The following is an 18,069-nucleotide window of genomic DNA, read 5'->3' on the forward strand; positions in this document are numbered from 1 at the left end:
CGTACAGTAATGGGGCATCCAATTTAATTGCAGCACTGCACTGTACAGTTTACTCAGCGGACAGAACTCCTGCTGACATGCCCAGTTCTATCAACCAATTGAAGTGGTGTAGTGTGCGATGGCTATGCTGACCAGTATGTTCAATGCTTGAGAAAAATGAGGAGGGTGCGCCATCTGCGCAAGGAAGTCTGTAGAAAGCAGTCTCTTATGTGATCATACCCAGTGTATTAACCAGAAGGCTAAACTGTCCGCAAAAGATGTATTAAAGGTTTTTGACAATCGCAGACTTAAGCAGTTTTAAACTTGACATAATTCTCCTGGTGCTATTTAACAGGGGCTGATTCAGTGAGCTGAAGATCTCCGAGAATGTCATGTTATGTAAATGAACAGGAAACAGCTGACTGTATTCTGTTGCTAACATCATACTCTCCACGGTATTTCACACTTACCCATTACATTTTCACTGCTCAACACGACTCATTCTGAAACTTTCCCCAGTTCATAGCCCTCTCCTCGTGGTTAAGAATTCTTGCTACTGATCAGAGGAAGCGATCAGATCACAATTCCTTTGTTCTAGACCTACGTTCCTTTTTAAGAGGTCCAGTTGACTTTAGGACTTTCTTTTTGCTGCCAGCTTCGCCGCTCTCTCACGCTCCGCTTCTTCGGCTTTTCTCTTCTCCTCCTCCTCTGCCTTCTTTCTTTCCTCCTTCAACTCCTTGTACCTCCACTGGGGTAATTCCAGGAAGTTGCTGCTCCTCTTCGCACTGCTCTTTCTGCGTATTCTCTCAGGCTCATAGGTCGGCGTTGGTGCTTTAAATATACGCACCTTGGGTACCACTATCCCAGGCTGCACACTGCTCCACTTCATCATACTCAAGGGCATCAGGCTCCCCCTCCTGGAGGAAGCAGCTGTCCCATGCTTGGAGGGAGAGGTCATTGGAGGAAGGCTGGCTCTCCGTTCCTTCTTCTTCGGGACCATGACAAGATGAGAGTTCTGAAATAATTTCTGTTGTTTGGTGTACTCCTTGGCTGAAGCCTTCATGGTCGGAGATTTCTGCTTTCTCAGGATCTCTTGCACAGTGAACCTCCTCTTGCCCACACAAGGGGGGCTGCTCGGGCAGATTGTCCTACATCCGGTTGCAACAAAAGGGCTGGAGATGGCGGTGGTCATGCGGACCATGTGGTCAAGGGGCCCATCCTCTTCTGGATCGCGGGGAAAGTTGATGGTCAGGGTTGATCTAATTGTCTCACAGAGTTTTTCCAAGCAGTTCTTGGGCTCATTGGCTTTGGCTACGAGCTCTTTCAATTTTGGCCACTCGGGCTTGTACCTGTCACTGAATTGGACTGGACAAGGCCTGGCCAGGAGCTTACGCATGAGACAGAAGGTTTCAAAGCGTCCTGTAAACTGTGCCCACTGTTGTGGGGTAAAACCTCTTCCTGGATCTGTGGCATTCATATCTGCACCTAGAGAAGAAACATAGATAAATCAGAGAGAAAACATATATAAATATAATGTATTTCTCCTTTTGGAATTTAACATCATTGCCTAAACTCAATCTCAATGAAGTAATGTGGAATTGGTTGTTAGCTAGAATTAAGTGACAGGCTTGGCTAATTAAAATGCCAAGTTCCCTTACAATTGACTTAGATTCCATAACACTGCAGTGCAATGTACTCCAAACATATTGATTTCCCCAGATCACATTCAATGATCCTCATTCCATCAAAAGGCAAAAGAAGTTCCCGAAAAAAATCGATAGGATTCCTCTACACCAGGAATGCCTAAGAGGATAGAAACTGATTTCAGAATTCTGAACAAGATTAGAAGTGTAAACTAACCAAATTTGTTTGTTCTACAAGTCAGAGTTCCTAATCATGATGAGCAAATGGCCGTGCACAGAATCCTGTGGAATATCCCTCTTGTACTTTGAGAAAAGGTGATATCGCTGTTATTGATGAATGGAGTTAGATAAATAAAAATGCAGAGCAACAGTGTGAACTCAAATGTCAGTTCAGGTCATTGTCCAACCATCGTAAGGTTAAATTTCCATTCCTGGCAACACAACTGAGCTGCCCAAATTCACCTCACGTCCCTAGGCTTAGCAGTTGTTTTCTGTATATAAGACAATGAGGTTGTATGACAGTTCCTCGGCCAGTGAAGAGAGGACACATTGTAAAGGACATTGTCCAAAATGACTGAAGGCTCTGTAAGGACTCTGTCAGTCAATACCCCAAGGATGGATATACATTTGCATTGTACTGGCACCACCTCATGAACTTTTCCTTTCTTACCATGTCTGACTGTTCCCACCACAGCCAGGATGACGTGTCCTTCCTACTGTTGGACTATGACCTGGTGTTGTGTGATTTCTGACCTTCCTACTTGATGCCTCCATTTCTCCAATCCTATTTTGTCATATCCTGAATCCCTCCTCCATGTCACTGACACAACTACAACTCCCCCACGCCCCCACCTCCCCCATCCATGGCCACCTTCTCTTTCTCACTTCTGTTGGTGATGAGTCTCCACATAAGCGTCCACTCTCCTGCTCCCCTCTCCTGTGCCATGGAGCCAAACAAGGAATCTCGCAAAGCACAGCAAACATGCTACCGATGTTATCTCAGTGCCTCAACCAGCTGCTGAGATACTGAAACTTCATAACCTGCCTTATTAACTCAACCCGCACACCAGATTTCCTACTCCTGTGGGCTCCATAAAACTCCCCCCGCTAACAGGTGCCTCTATGAGATAGCGCAAATTGTTGAACATCAATTTCTAGCTCAACTTCAGTGGCAGGGTGTGAGCCCAAAAAACAGCCTCCATGGCTGGTAGTTATTGAGGTGAGTGGAGGAGAGGTTAAGGATCTCTCAAGTGCTGAAGGATGGAAGTGAAAAATAACAGACACCGTTCTGGCATAGCACCAAGTCAGAAGTGTCGGTTCCAAGTGAAATTACTGTGTCTTGCCAGATATTAGAATTTCGAAGCTGCTTTGCCTTGATGGCATATCAATCTACACTGTTATGATTGTCACTGATGCCAAAAAACCTCCCTTTCTCTTCTCCAAAAAAGTTGAACTGAGTTGAAGAATCGAGAAACACACCAGAAAGAGATGTTCTGCTTGGGATCTCTTTTTTTTCATATGTACTCACTGGATGTGGGTGTTGCTGGCTAGGCCAGCATTTATTGCCCATCCCTAATTACCCAGAGGGCAGTTCAGAGTCAAATACATTGCTATAGGTCTGGAGTCACATGTAGGCCAGACCAGATTAGAATGATTGATTTCCTTCCCTAACTGAGTTGAGTAAACCAGATAGGCATTCCCCCCCATCTCAACAATTTCAAGATCATCATAAAACACAATTCCAGGCTTCTAATTCCATCTGCCATGTTGGGATTTGAACCCAGGTCAACAGGATATTACCTGAGTCTCTAGATTAATAGTCTAGCAATAATACCACCAGGCCATCACCTTGCTGTAACAATCCTGCATGTCATTCAATCCCACCAACAGCTATGCTACAATCCTGCACAGAATTTTTGATACATGGGTCTGGAAGTGTGGAATAGAGAAGAAAGCAATTTAAGTCACTATAACTCTGCCTGCTTTTTGAAATGGTGGCTGTGCCTTTCTCTTTGGCCATAGTCCTGCAAATTCTTCCTTTACAAGTAAAAATCCAACTGTTCTTTAAAAGACACTGCTGAACATATTTCCATTGCAGTTTCAGGCATTGTGTTCTAGATCATTGATGACTGTGTAAAATAATTTGTCTTCACTTTCCCACCATAAGTAATAAGAACAGGAGTAGGCTGTTCGGCCCATCAAGCTTGCTCCACCATTCAATAGGATCATGGCTCATTCGACATTCCTCACATCCACTTTCATGCCCTTTCCCCATGCTAACTCAAGGACTCCATGACTGTGCCCACAGTTCTCTATGGCATGGAGTTCCAAAGACACGACCATTCCAGAGAAGCAATTCCTCCTCATCTCAGTCCTAAATTAGCATCCCTTTATTCTGAAAGTATGTCCTCTAGTCATAGACTCTTCCATGAGGGAAACATCCTGTCAGCATTTACCCTGTCAAATCCCTTAAGAATCCTGAACAAAAACAGAAGTTGCTGGAAAAGCTCAGCAGGTCTGGCAGCATGATGAGATCACCTGGCAGAATGAGATCACCTCTCATTCTTCTAAATGCCAGTGGGTAGAGCCCCAACCTATTTAGTTTTTGCTCACAAGATAATCCCTCCATACCAGGGATCATCCTCTCAACTGCCTCTAATAAAATTATATCTTGCCTTAACAAGCCTGCTCACGATACTCCAGATGTGGTCTCACCAGCACCTTGTATAGTTGCAGTAGGCATTCCCTACTCTTAGTACTTCAACTCCCATGAAATAAGGGCCAACATTACATTAGCCTTCCTGATTACCTGCTGCACTTGTGTGCCAGCTTTCTGTGTTTTGTGTCAAAGTACCCATCTTCTGCTCCATTCTGCTTTTACCTCCACCCAAATGGACTCTACATCATCCATTTCTGTTGAAGCTTTCTTTAGATTTCTCCACTTAAATAATATTCTGCTCTTTTGTTCTCCCTTCGAAAATGAACAACTTCACATTTGCCCGCGTTATGCTCCATTTGCCAACTTTTGCCCGCTTACTTAACTCACCAATATCTCTCTGTAAACTGATTGTATCCCTCTCACAACCTTCCTTTCCACCTATTCTTGTGTTGTCTGCAAATGTGGCTACAGTCCATTCACTTCCTTTCTCCACATCATATATATATATTGTAACAGTTGTGGTCCCAGCACTAATACCTGTGGAACCCCATTGGTCACAGGTTGCCATACTGAAAGAGAACCTTTTATCCCTTTTCACTGTTTCCTGCCTATGAGCCAATTTTCTAGCCATGCCAATATACTACCTCCAACACCGTGGGCTCTCACCTCATGACTTAACCTTTTCTGAGGTACCTTGTCAAATGTCTTCTGTAAGTCCAAATACACCACATCTTCTGGTTCCCCTCTATCCACTCTGATTTACACTGCCTCAAAAAGATTTTAATAAATTAATCAGACATAATTTCCCTATCATAAAGCCGTGCTGACTCTGCTTGATTAGATAATGATTTTCCAAATGTTCTGCTGTTACTTCCTTAATAATGGATTTGAATACTTTTCCAACAATAGAAGTTGGATAATAGATGGCTAATTGGCCTATAGTTATTTGCTTTTTGCCTCCCTCCTTTTTGAATAGGGGTGTCACATTAACAGTTTTCCAATCCTCTGGTACTTCTCTAGAATGCAACAATTTTTGGGAAATTATAACCAATACGATCACTGCAGTTACCTCTTTTAGGAACCTAGTGTGTAAGCAAGACAGCCAGGGGACCTATCTGTCTTTAGCCCCATTAGTTTATGTAATATTACTTCTTTAGTTGTGGTGATGATACTTAATTCCTCCCCTGCATTCTTTAGTATTAATTTGATGTTCAAAGTATCTTCCACTGTAAGGACTGATGCAAATATCTGTTTAACTCCTCTGCGATTTCCTTGTTCATGAAAACCACCTCCTCAGATTAATTGTCTGAGGAGCCTATGTTCACTTTGACCTCTCTCTTTTTTTATATATTTAAAGAAGCTCTTATTATGATTTTTATATTCCTCACTATCTTGTCCTTTTAGTTTAATTTCTCTGTCTTTATTATCTTCCTAGTCCTCCTTTGCTGGATTCTGAATTTATCCTAGCCTTCATGGCTATCACTGATTTTGGTCTCCTTATATGCTTTGTTTTCAACTTAATACTGTCCTTAAGTTGCTTGCTTAGCTATGGCTGGTTTATCCCTGTTTTAGAATCTTTCCTCCTTACCGGGGTGCATTTTTACTGACAGTCATGAAATATCTCCTTACATGCCCGCCACTGCTTACTGACTACCAGTCCTACTAATGTATCTGTCCAGTTTACTTTAGATAACTCTTACCTTATTTCATTGTAATTCCCTTTATTTAGGTTAAACATAGTTATTTCTGACCAAGTTTCTCACTCTTGAACTGAATATTAAATTATATCAGGTTATGATCACCATTTCCTCGGGGATCTTTTACTTGGAGGTCATTTATTAAACTTGCCTCATTACCCATTTCCAGATTCAATACAGTCTGCTCCATGGTAGGTTCCATGATGTATTGCATGGGAAACTATCCCTAATGCATGAATTTGTTGTCAAAGCTACCCTTCTTAATTTGATTAACTCAATCAACATGAAGATTAAAGTCACCCATAATTATTTGCTCTTTTATTTTTACATGCTCTAATTATTTTTTATTTCTAGCCTTGCTCGAGAAGTGGCTACTATTTGGGGGCCTGTACACTACACCTATCAATGTCTTCTGCTCCATTCTGCTTTTACCTCCACCCAAATGGACTCTACATCATCCCAGCCCACATCATCTCCCACAACAATGCTCATTTCGTTTCTTCGTAACAGTGCTACCCCACCACCTTTTGCATCACCCTGTCTCTTTGAAAGAACGAATGTCCCTGAACGTTAAGTTCCCAGTTTTGATTTCCTTGTAACCATGTTTCCATAATGGCTGTGAGATCAGATTCTTTTACCCTGATTTGCACCATTGGTTCATCTGCATTATTCTGAATGCTTCGCGGATTAAGGTACAAAGCCTTTAAGTTTGTTCTATTATTAAATTTCCCTACATTTTTATCTAAATTATTTCTCCCTGTTTGTCAAAACCTTTCTTAATTGCGAATGCATCCATTAAATTTCTATTTAACTTTCTTTGCTACAAGGATAACAATCTCAAGTATTCTGGCATCTCCATTACTAAAGATCCTCAACCCCAGTATCTGCTCTATTTTGTCTCCAATGCCTTGACATCCTTCCTAAAGTATGATGTCCAGAAACAGATTTAGAAAAACGCCATTTGGCCCCTTTAGCCTTTCCTGCCATTCAGCAAGATCATGGATGATCTTCCCCATGCCTCAACTCCAGTTTCATGCCAAATCCTTATAGTCTTCAAATTCCCAATACTTTAAAAACGTACCTACCTACGCCTTAAATACTCTCAACAATCTAGCCTCAATATACAACACGATGTAAAGTCAACCAATTTGTTGCAAGCTGTGTAAACAATGTAACTTAAAGTCTTAGCCCTCAAACACTTTCTGTGTTCTGTATGTTCTACCTACTTATCCAAATTAATGGTAACATGGCCCAAAAAGCACTTGTTGCCCATTCTCTTATTACTGCAACATGGAAAAGGGAAAATATTCTGGGCAAAAATATTGTGCTGTGGGCTGTTACTATGTTAGAGAAGTTCTCAATGGCTCACTAAGATCAATGGGCATTGATCCAATGTAATATAACCATAATAGAAAATAAAGATTTAGCATCTCTCTTACTTTTGTAACTTTATTCCCCTGTCTACGAAACCTAAGATTCCATATGTTTTGTGAGCTGTCTGATTGGCTTGTCCTTCCACCATTAATGGGGATAGTATTGGGAAGAGGGACACAACGACAAGAAGATTGTCAGTACTTACCCGCTAACATCAGGGCTCTGACACAATCTGTTTTTCCTTGCATTCCTGCTTTCATCAGTGCAGTGAACCCATGGACGTTCCTCCTCTCGATGTCAATTCCGGAAAAATAGTTCAGCAAGTAATTTGTAATTGTGATGTGTCCTGCAAAAAGTACGGTGCAATGCTGTTTAAAGACTGCAAATCATATAGAAACAACCACATGCAAGGGAGTGGGTCTCAGTCCACACCAACAAATATTTCAGCAAAAAGCAGTGTTTAAGGGGGTTACAAAAAAATCTTTATTCACTTCTAGAACTTGGCCTTGAATCCATTACTGAATGATGACCGACCTGACTATAAGCAAGAAAGAACACACATTATTGTTATGTTTCAAAAGCACAGAATGTCTTAGAAGTGTTTTATCAAATGCTTTTATCCCCTGTGGAGTTGAAGTGACTGTTGTACTGAAGGAAACACAGCAATTAAATTGTACAGCAAGATCTCATGAACAGGAATCTGATAATAGCCAGACCATTTGTTTTGATTGAGGAAAAATTATTATCCAGTACACCAGGGATAATTCTTTAGTCCTTCATCAAACTAGTATCATGAGATATTTTTACACCCACCTGAAACTATGACAGAAGGAGATGCACCTAATTGAATTTGAAAAAGCCCAACTTAGAGTATATTTTCCTCAATTTCCTACTGTGAGCAAATGAGGATCAACACAAATATAAATTGGGGGTGAAAGGGGGAAACAAATCTCCTTTACAGTCTTACCAGTTATATTTCCTAATGTTCAGTGATGTTGTTAATAAATTTGGCCCATTCTGAATGGACACAGGTCTGTAGAAGGCAGCTATTTGTCCCCTCCAACCTTTCCCACCATTCAGCATGGTCATGGATGATCTTCCCCATGCCTCAACTGCTCTTTCATGCCAGCTCCTGATAGCCCTCACAGATGTGACTACCAATAAGGTCGCTGCAGCCCCAGGCTGGTATGGTAGATACTTTTAATCAACCTGTTCAGATGTGTTAGGACACACTTCGCCAGGAGGTGGGATTTGAAGCTGAGCCTTCTGGGGCACTACCACAACAGCCCCAAAGACTGGCAATGGTAAGCTTTTGCCAATTTGGATGAGTTTATCATATTGAGCCCAGTTGGATTGGGTGTAGAGGTATAGAGATAGGGCTGGGCACGAGAATCCAGTGTTATTTACTGAATGTGCAGGGACCAATAGATCAATTGCAGACTGACGTAGGTATGATATATTTCCAGTGGCTGCTACTACAGTTTAACTTACTTATAGTTCAACTTTGATTAATTTAGACTATCTGCCTTTGGTAATCAAGGACCTGTGACCAACCCGCAATTAAAAGCTACAAGGGTGTGTCTTCTGTAGCAGGAATCGGTTAATTGAATACTGCTGTGATTAACAAACAATTGAAGCCAATTAAAAAGTATGCAAGATCATCAGCCAGCTAGGGGGTGGTAAAGTTCCTGGCACTTCAGCTGCTCTTTGTGATGCTGAAGGATATTGTGTTCCAGCCATAAATTGATTATGCTGTTCAAGTGTGCTGATTCATGGGAGATGGCCAATTCTAACCTATGCTAACAAGCAAGTGCAGAAATCTGGGTGTAATTTACCCTTGCAAACCAGGTACAATATCCAGCCCATTCTGCCGATGCATCCCCAGCAGAAACCTCAGCATTGTGAAACCTGTCTGTTCACAAGGGGCAGATTTCTTATGGCTTTAATAAACAAAGAACTGCAGAATCCGGAAATCTGAATTAAAAACAGAAATTGCTACAGCAGGTTGACTCTGCTTTCTCACCGCAGATGTTCCCAGACCTGCTGAGTTTCTCCAGCAGTTTTTGTTTTTGTTATTTGTTGTTTTGTCGGGTCAATTCATTTGGACCTCAGCTCACTGGATCATCATAATTTGTTTTCTTGTTTATATTATCTGTCTTGGTGAGCGAAGCAACCTTATTAAATTTTCTACCTGTAACCCCCTGATGACTGTGTAAGACTGTTCTTGGGAGCCCAGGTTTTCCTCTGTTCTAGTGAGGCAGGTATTAAACTGGATATTTCACCAGCATCTCATGGAAATAATGAATAAAAGCTTCAGACATGTGTTTAACAGTTAAGGTAGAAACATTTTTTTTTTCAATTTTTAGGATCAGCTCTATACTTTATCTTCTTGCATTTAGATCTATATAAATTCTTTCTAGATATGTGGATTTACATTCACAACAATAGATATACTTTAAATGAATTGGGCAAAAAAAACCCACAGAAGACAAGACCATTTTTTTCGTATGCAGCAGATTGTTATAGTGTCAGAATAGGTGGTGGAAGTAGCATTAGTAGTAACTTTCAAAAGGAAACTGGGAAAAAAAGTTGCTGGGCTATGGAAGATGATTGGGACTAATTGGATAAGCTCTTTTAAAGAGGCAACATAGCATGATGGGCTGATTGGCCTCTCACTGAGGGATTCCCTGATAACATTGGGTGGGTGGAAGGGTTATCATAGAAAGAAAGTTGAATCTCTGTCTTTCATCATAATGTATGAAACCATTTACGGTAGGATAGATATTGTAACGGTCCTGAATGATTGAATCATTGCCTCCATAGAAGTAACGTGCAAAAGGTCAATGAATGGTTATAGAGTCATACAGCACAGAAACAGACCCTTTGGTCCAACCAGTCCATGTTGACCATAATACCAAACATTATCCCACCCGGGTGCACTTGGCCCATATTGCTCCAAACGTTTCTTGTTCACGTACTTGTCTAAATGTCTTCTGAATGTTGTAACTAACCCCCACATCCACCACTTCCTCTGGAAGTCCATTCCACACATTCTGCGCTAAAAAAAGTTGCCCCTCATGTCTTTTTTAATTCTTTCTCCTCTCACTTTAAAAATCTGCCCCCTAGTCTTGAAACCCCCAACCCTAGGGAAAAGACACCTGCCATTCACTTTATCTATACCCCTCATGATTTTACAAACCTCTATATAACCTCAAACTCCTTTGCTCTAGTGAACAACATTCCAGCCTTTCCAGCCTCTGCCTAATCTGAAATGCTCCATTCCTGGCAACATCCTGGCAAAGCTCTTCTGAACCCTCTCCAGCTTAATAATATCGGCTGGTCAGTTGCTCCCTGTGACTGCCACCCAGATAATTTGAAGTAAATTTAATGGTGATTCTCAAAGGTCACAGAATCCAAGGCACAGAGTTTTACTGTCACCGTTAGACATCAACCAGGTATCATTTGAGTCCCCATTCTCAATCCTACAGAGGAAATCAGGAGCCAGAAACCATTGTGTGATCCCAGAGGTTCATGGTCATTTGTCCAGGAGAGACAGTGTCCAAACAGAACAGGAAGACTTTGCTCAGTTTGCTAATAACAGATCACACCACAGGTCTCATCAGCAATCCATCAGCTCCAGCGACAAACTATCAATCTCAGTCATGGTTCACCAACCATACAATGACTGTCCACCAATCAGACAGTGACGCAGACACCCAGTCTTGAGGTGCGTGCCAGCATTGAGTCTCCTACTTTTGTAGGGGTAAATGAGGTCAGGTATTTGTTAATGTCAACTGACTACACTGCCTCTCAATCATCATCCCTAGCTCCAATAACTGTAACTCTTCCCAGATCACTGTACCATTCACTGTCTGCCCCATTTCCTCCCTACACATTCCCTCTCTACCACTCTTCCGCTTTTTTTCCACATTCACACACTATTCCACTTCCTCTTTGTTCAGATTCAGTACCTTAACCATCACTGTGCTGCTTCACTTCTCTGGCCCATTCCTTGGACTCTTCCGATCCAAACAAGTTATGCTCCAATTGTACAGAGCTTTGCTTAAGTCCCATCTTGGACAGCATTTCCAGAAAGGCACATATTGTGGATTTTCTCTTCAACAGAGTTTTAAAGATATGATCTAATCCGTGTTTAAGACAATTTAATAGGACAAATGTAAAGAAGTTGGTTCCGATGGTGGACAGTCCAGAACAAGGGGACACAACCTTAAAATTCAAGCTAGACCATTCAGGAGTGAGTCAGGAACATGTTCATACAAAATGTGGGGAGATCTGGAAGTGTATTCTCCAAAAAGCTATAGAGATAGGTCAAATATCAAAACTAAGGCTGATATGGATCAAAGGCAGGGGAATGGAGTTGAATAACAGATGATACAGGATGTAACTGAATGGTGGGACAAGTTGAATGGCCTATTCACTCCCTGGGCTTCTTTAGGCTCTAATGCTTCAGGCTAACAATTTTCAGCCCCCGCTTGAGAAACTGCTTTGAGTCTTAAAAAAAAACATGGAAACGCTGTGAAATTAAGATCATAAATCATTCTCTGGATTCTACTGATGAGCATAAACCACCTGAGCTTTGCTTCACAGGTTTGCAATCTCAGCACAACTGCCAGATTAAATTACTGCTTTATAGTTTATTGTTATGCTCCTGTTAACTGGTATCTGTGTGTTACAATGTCATGGCATGTTCCGTCAGTTTGCACAGCCTACTTTAAACTGCCTCTAATATATATTTTCTGCGCAACACAAGCCTCAGCTAAGTTTTCAACCTTTAGCAAGATGCTACCAAGAGATATGAGCTGCACAGTCGTGTGATTTCCATTGGCCAATTTCTTTGCTTGAAAACAATACTGACAATTGTAACAGCTATCTGATTACTATTGATCTCGAGGGCAATTATGGATGAACAGAAATGCTGGCCTCATCAGCAACACTGTCATAAAGAATTTACAAAAAAAGTGACACAAAAGGGCACTTAACAATTATTTTAACTTAGATGACTATATAAGTAAACTGATCCGAGCCCCTGTGTCACAATCTCACTGAGCTCAGCGTTTTGCTGGCATTGCTAAATTTCTCCCAATGTGTTCTCTCCTGGGCTGCACTGAAGCCAGATTGGTACCAATGGTAACTGTATACAGCCCATGTGTATATATTTGTGTGCACGCATTTGCCCTTGACTTTACCTCCAACCTAACAAAAATACTAAGCAATGTGATTTTCCAGGCTGGTGTCTTTTTTAAGAGGAGACAGATATGCCAGCTTGGAAAGTTTCCCGACTCAGCCTTCCCAACTCATCCACAAAAATCAGGACCAACATCTCAAGTTGATGGGCTTACATCAGATTATTTCACAGTTTTCGGTTCTCCGAACTGGTCATATTAATGAAGGTTAATCGCTGACATCTAAGTTGGTCCTGTCTGACTGTCATGATATAAGTAGTAACCTAAAGGATTATTTGACGAATCTTGGTTATTAAAAGCGTCATGAACCTACCTACGAGAGGTTCTGCACAAATGTGCTGTTTGGGTGACAACCATTTCCTGGCACATCAGACAAAATACAATTGCCAGTGAACAAGACCCAAAGCCAAAATAACTGAGAAAGTCAAAGATCCTTCTTTTTCCATCTATGGTTTATTGCATCCTAGTCCTAATTAATGCAAGATAAAAAGATTCAACTTCATTTCTCCTTTTACCAAGTTTTAGATATAAACTACTAATCAACCATTTGCTGTGCCTGCATACTAACATGTTATTGCTCATGTACCAGTTCACCCAGATCCCTCTATAATATTGATTTCTACATATTCTCCACACTTAAAGGTGATAATGGTTTTCAATTCGTCCTGCCAAAGTGGCCATGTTCACATTTTCCCAATTATACTTTACTTTTTTTTTTGCCAACTCATCTAACTTGTCTATATCCTTTGCAGACTATCATCTCTTGACAAATTACTTTCCTGCCTATCTTGGTATCATTGGCAAATTAACTAACATACAACAGTCTCCTCAATCATGTCTTCGATATAGATTGTAAATTGTTGAGACCCAGCATTGTTTGTGTGCCACTCAACTTGTTACAGCTTGCCAACCTGAAAAAGACAGATTTATCCCTACTCTACTTTTTGTTAGCTAACCAATCCTTTATTTGTGCTAATATGTTATGTCATATATCTTGTGTTCTTGCGTAATATCACTGGATGTGGCACCTTGTCAAATAATGTTTGAAAATCCAAGTACCACCACATCCATTGGTCCCCCATACATACACTGTCTGGTATATCCTCAAAAGACTGTAATAGATTAGTTAAACACGATTTTGCTATCCCAGTACAATGTTGACTCTGCCTGATCACATTATGATTATCTAAACATCTTTCTCTAACCCCGTTAATATTGCACATTAGCAATTTCCCCACAAGAGACGTTAATCTAACTGACCTACAGTTTATTGCTTTCTTTCTCCCTTATTTCTTGAATAAAGTTGTTACATTAACTACCCCCCCCCCCCCCCCATCTATTGGGACCTTCTGGAATCTGAGGAAGTGTGGAAGATTATTATCCCTGTCATCTATAAGTCCCTCAGGTGCAGGCAACATGGTGCTGGAAGCTTCCCAACCTTTTGGGATAATAATTCTCAATGCACCTACTCTCTGACTATGTTGATGGTTTTACATTCCCCCAACTCACTCACCTTTTCATTTTCAAAGCCAGAAGTCAAATGACACCAAGTTATAGTCCAACAGGTTTGTTGGAAACCACAAGCTTTCGGAGCGCTGCTCCTTCGTCAGGTGAAATGGGAAAATCACTTCACCTGATGAAGAAGCAGCGCTTCGAAAGCTTGTGATTTCAAATAAACCTGTTGGACTATAACCTGGTGTCGTGTGACTTCTGACCTTGTCCACCCCAGTCCAACACCGGGACCTCCACATCATGGCTTCTCATTTTCAAGTATCTTTGGGAAGTTTTCTGAAACTTCTACAGTGAAGCCAAACACAAACCACTTTGCCACCACCATTTCTTTGTTGAACATTATAAATTCACCAGACATCCTCCAGAGGTTTTATTCTTTTCCCACTGAAATAGTTGTAGAAACTCATTGGTTTGATATTACTAACTAGTTTTCTCTCACACATTTTCTTCTTCTTTACTACTTCTTTCATCATCCTTGCTTGTTTGTAAAATTTGACCAGGCTTCTGACCTACCATTAATTTTTGCAGATTTGTACTGCGTTTATTTCAATTTGCTACTATCCATAACTTAAATATGTAGCCACTGATGATACAAACTTCTCAATGAGTTTCTCTCTCACTGAGTTAAATCTTTGCTGCAAGTGATTAAATATTGCCTTTAACAGTCTGCTCCTGCTACCATTTAAACTAGTTTCGCACTTATTTCAGCCAGCTCTGCCTTCATGCCCCTATAATTACCTTTATTCAAGTTTAAAATACTACTTTTTAGAACCTGGCTTCTCGCCTTTAAACTGAAGACAAAATTCTCTTTTGAATACACTGGTGAGAACTTTAACTTACACTGGTATCCCACCTTGATAGGAGTGAACACTATCCTCAGGAATGCTGTCCTCAGGAGTCAGATACTGAGTGATGAGCAAAGTGGACAAAACACAAACAAGTGCATGCAGTGTGCAAGCAGAATGACCTCTTCTGTATTCAGCTTGTTACAACCAGGTCATGCCCAGTACACTAGCATGTCACTTCCATTCTCCAACAGTACAGTCTGTTAGGCATTAATTATGAATGACCGTACTTGCCTGAATTAATCATTAGCACTGATATAAAACACCATTGATCACAAGCCACTTCCATCATTGCAGGACTATTACATCACAGGAGACAGAACTGAATGGGCTTCAGTGCATTGACTGCTGATCCAACTAATTAGTTTAAGCTTTTAACTAAAAGGCATTTGGTTATGTGTCAAGACTATTACTCTTGTTAAATGCTGAAGTCAATGATAAATTTCTCTTTGTTGCTGTGGCTGCAGTACTACAGTACATTGACCCACCCTCTGCTGGAATTGCTAGGTTTCTTTTCAGGGTGCTTTTTGGAACTAATACCTGCAGAGCAACACAAAGATGGAAGGGCAGGGGTGGTCATGGTAATTACAGCATCTGCATCGACTGTTGAACCAGAACAGCTTCAAAGAAGCAGCAACCTTCAGCTGTGGTTGCCAACAGTAATGTTGGATGTGTTTAATTAAAAAAGGATGGAGATAACCATTTCTTTTCCCTCTGTGTTCAGATTTCACGGGCATCACAGGGACCAGCTTTATTTGCAATCGCAATCAGAGGTTATCGCAATCAAATGGGATGATGGATTGGGACCACCCAGGGCGAGCAGATCAGTTGTATTGTGGGACCTGGGGCAGCCATTTTAGAAGTTACCAAGTACAAAGTAACATTAATAAGGCAGTGGGGGGGGGAGGATCCCCTTTCACACAACTGATGCAGCCAATGGAAATGTGGGATTGCACCTGAACAGGTCTGTCAGCAGGTTGGCTTCCAACTCCTCAACCACTGGGAACCAAAGTGGAAATAATGGAGGTGTGAGGCAGAAGCACTGGTGACAGAATGCACTGGGAAAAAAATAAATACATTGGACATTCCAGTTCTTACCTGCTTGTGACGCAATCATGAGAGCTGTGTTGCCTTCTTTATCCTGCCAATTGACATCAAGGTGAGGGCATCCAGCCAATAGGAAGACAATGTCCATGAATCCCTGGTAACAGGCCACCATTAGCCCAGTCTGGAAACAGAATGCATCCAGCAGTTTCAGAGAGAGGGAGTTTGGTGGAGCGCAGAGCAAACATCGCAAATTAACCAACCGTGCAAAGTTCGGACATATAGATGAGCTGGTACAAGAGAAACGTTGAAAATAAAGTAACACACAATAAATCAGAGAATTGGTGAGAAGCTGACAGAAAGGAGATGAGGAAGATTAAATAGTCCACAAGACTAACTGTAGAAATGAAAGCTTTGTCAGTATTCAAACAATTTCAAGCCAATATTTAAATGATTAACAGCTGACACAGAATTACTGAGGACTAATGAAGGTGAAGAGAGTCCAATGATAAGTTATCGCGGATCACAGAATCTCCAAACAAGGCTACTGTCAGCAACAAGTGGACTATTGCCAGCACAGTGAGGATTAAATAAAAATGGAGATGGAATTCAACTACAGCATTTCAATTTCCAACCGTGGATCAAAATGAGGTCTGAGAAGAAAGTCAACAAAGATCAAAATCCTGCAGATGCTTAAAATCTGGAATAAAATCGAGAAAGAGTGTCCTGAGAAAAAACTCAAGTCAGGTTGGGAGAGGAAGGGTAAGATAAAACATTTCAGGTCAGTGACCTTTGGTCAGAAACTACAGATATCATAGGCCAACACCAAAAAAAGAGGAACAGGGCCAGGGAGAAAGCAGGAGGAAGACAGGAAAAAATACCACACAGCGGGTGAGGATTTAATGAATCCACAGATGACAGTGCAGGACAAAAAAAAGGATGATAAAGAAAGAAAAAAAAAACAAAAATAATGTCGGCTGAGACATGGACATTTGAGAGATCTGAATAGTGCAGTTGCAAAACAAAAATTAAGTAGCCACCAAGTCATTCATGAAGAATGAAATGTTTATCTGACTGTTCAATTCCCCCTCCCCATCCAAGCTTAGCCCTGTTCTGTTCAGCATTGTTTAAAAATGAGCAATTTCCTTTCTATTTGTGAGCACAGGAGCATATTAAGCATGTGGATATATTGACACAGATTGGGCCATTGCAGCTTTTGCATGACTCTGCATCTTTGCGTATAGCAGTGAATGAATATTCTTCTGATACATACTTTGCACAACTCAAATCTATATCAAACTCTAACAGTTAGAATTCCTTTAGCTCCGAAGAGGGGTGAAACAGTTTCTCCTCACAGATGCTGCCAGACCTGCTGAGTTTTGACAGCAATTTCTATTTTTGTTTCTGATTGCCAGCATCTGCAGTTCTTCAGGTTTTTTTTGGTTAGCATTGGTAACTGAAGTTCATTACACAAACAGCTACGAGCCTTGTGTCAATCGTATTTAGGTCTGTGCAGATTCCTTGTGCTAATAAACTTTTACGACATAAATGTTACGGGACAGTTAATTGTGCTTTTAGAGCAACCACCAATGAAGTAGCAGGAAAACCACTGAATGTATCCCTGGGAATGTTTTAAATGATTTATTGTTAACTCTCCCAGCTCATCCACTGCTGTCTGGACACAACTTAAAAAGAGATAACAAGGTGTACAGCTGGATGAATACAGCAGGCCAAGCAGCATCAGAGGAGCAGGAAAGCTGACGTTTCAGGTCTGGACCCTTCTTCAGAAGGATCCTTCTTGGCCTGCTGTGTTCATCCAGCTCTACACCGTGTTATCTCAGATTCTCCAGCATCAGCAGTTCCTATTATCTCTGAAACAACTTAAAAAGAGTTTTTTAGATTTTGAGAGATTACTGTCTGCAGGAGGTCCTTTAAATTCATGCATTTTTTTTCTGTGGAGGAGTCCGGTCGGTCCCACTCTCCTGCTCTAGCCTAGCAATTTTATTTCCATCAAGTTTCTTTTGAATATCTTCTCAAAATCAAAGCTAGCCCCCCCTTCCACTATTCTCAAAGTCAGTCAGTTTCAAGTGGATTAAAATCACTGTGATAAAA

The 18,069-nt window shown here is 41.1% G+C and overlaps 1 protein-coding gene across 1 annotated transcript; it reads right to left on the reverse strand.

Annotated features, from left to right (window-relative positions):
* Nucleotides 1-610: 610 nt before the first annotated feature.
* Nucleotides 611-16,135, reverse strand: LOC109911067 (ankyrin repeat domain-containing protein 33B-like). Its single transcript, XM_048616546.1, has 3 exons — nt 16,012-16,135; nt 7,558-7,698; nt 611-1,464 (listed from the first exon to the last, which is right to left on the reverse strand). The coding sequence occupies exons 1-3, from the start codon at nt 16,130-16,132 to the stop codon at nt 611-613; spliced, it is 1,116 nt and encodes a 371-aa protein (XP_048472503.1). The 5' UTR covers nt 16,133-16,135.
* Between the last annotated feature and the right edge of the window lie 1,934 nt (nt 16,136-18,069).

Source organism: Rhincodon typus, chromosome 2, assembly GCF_021869965.1.
Source record: "Rhincodon typus isolate 14 chromosome 2, sRhiTyp1.1, whole genome shotgun sequence".
NCBI classification, from domain to species: Eukaryota; Metazoa; Chordata; class Chondrichthyes; order Orectolobiformes; family Rhincodontidae; genus Rhincodon; species Rhincodon typus.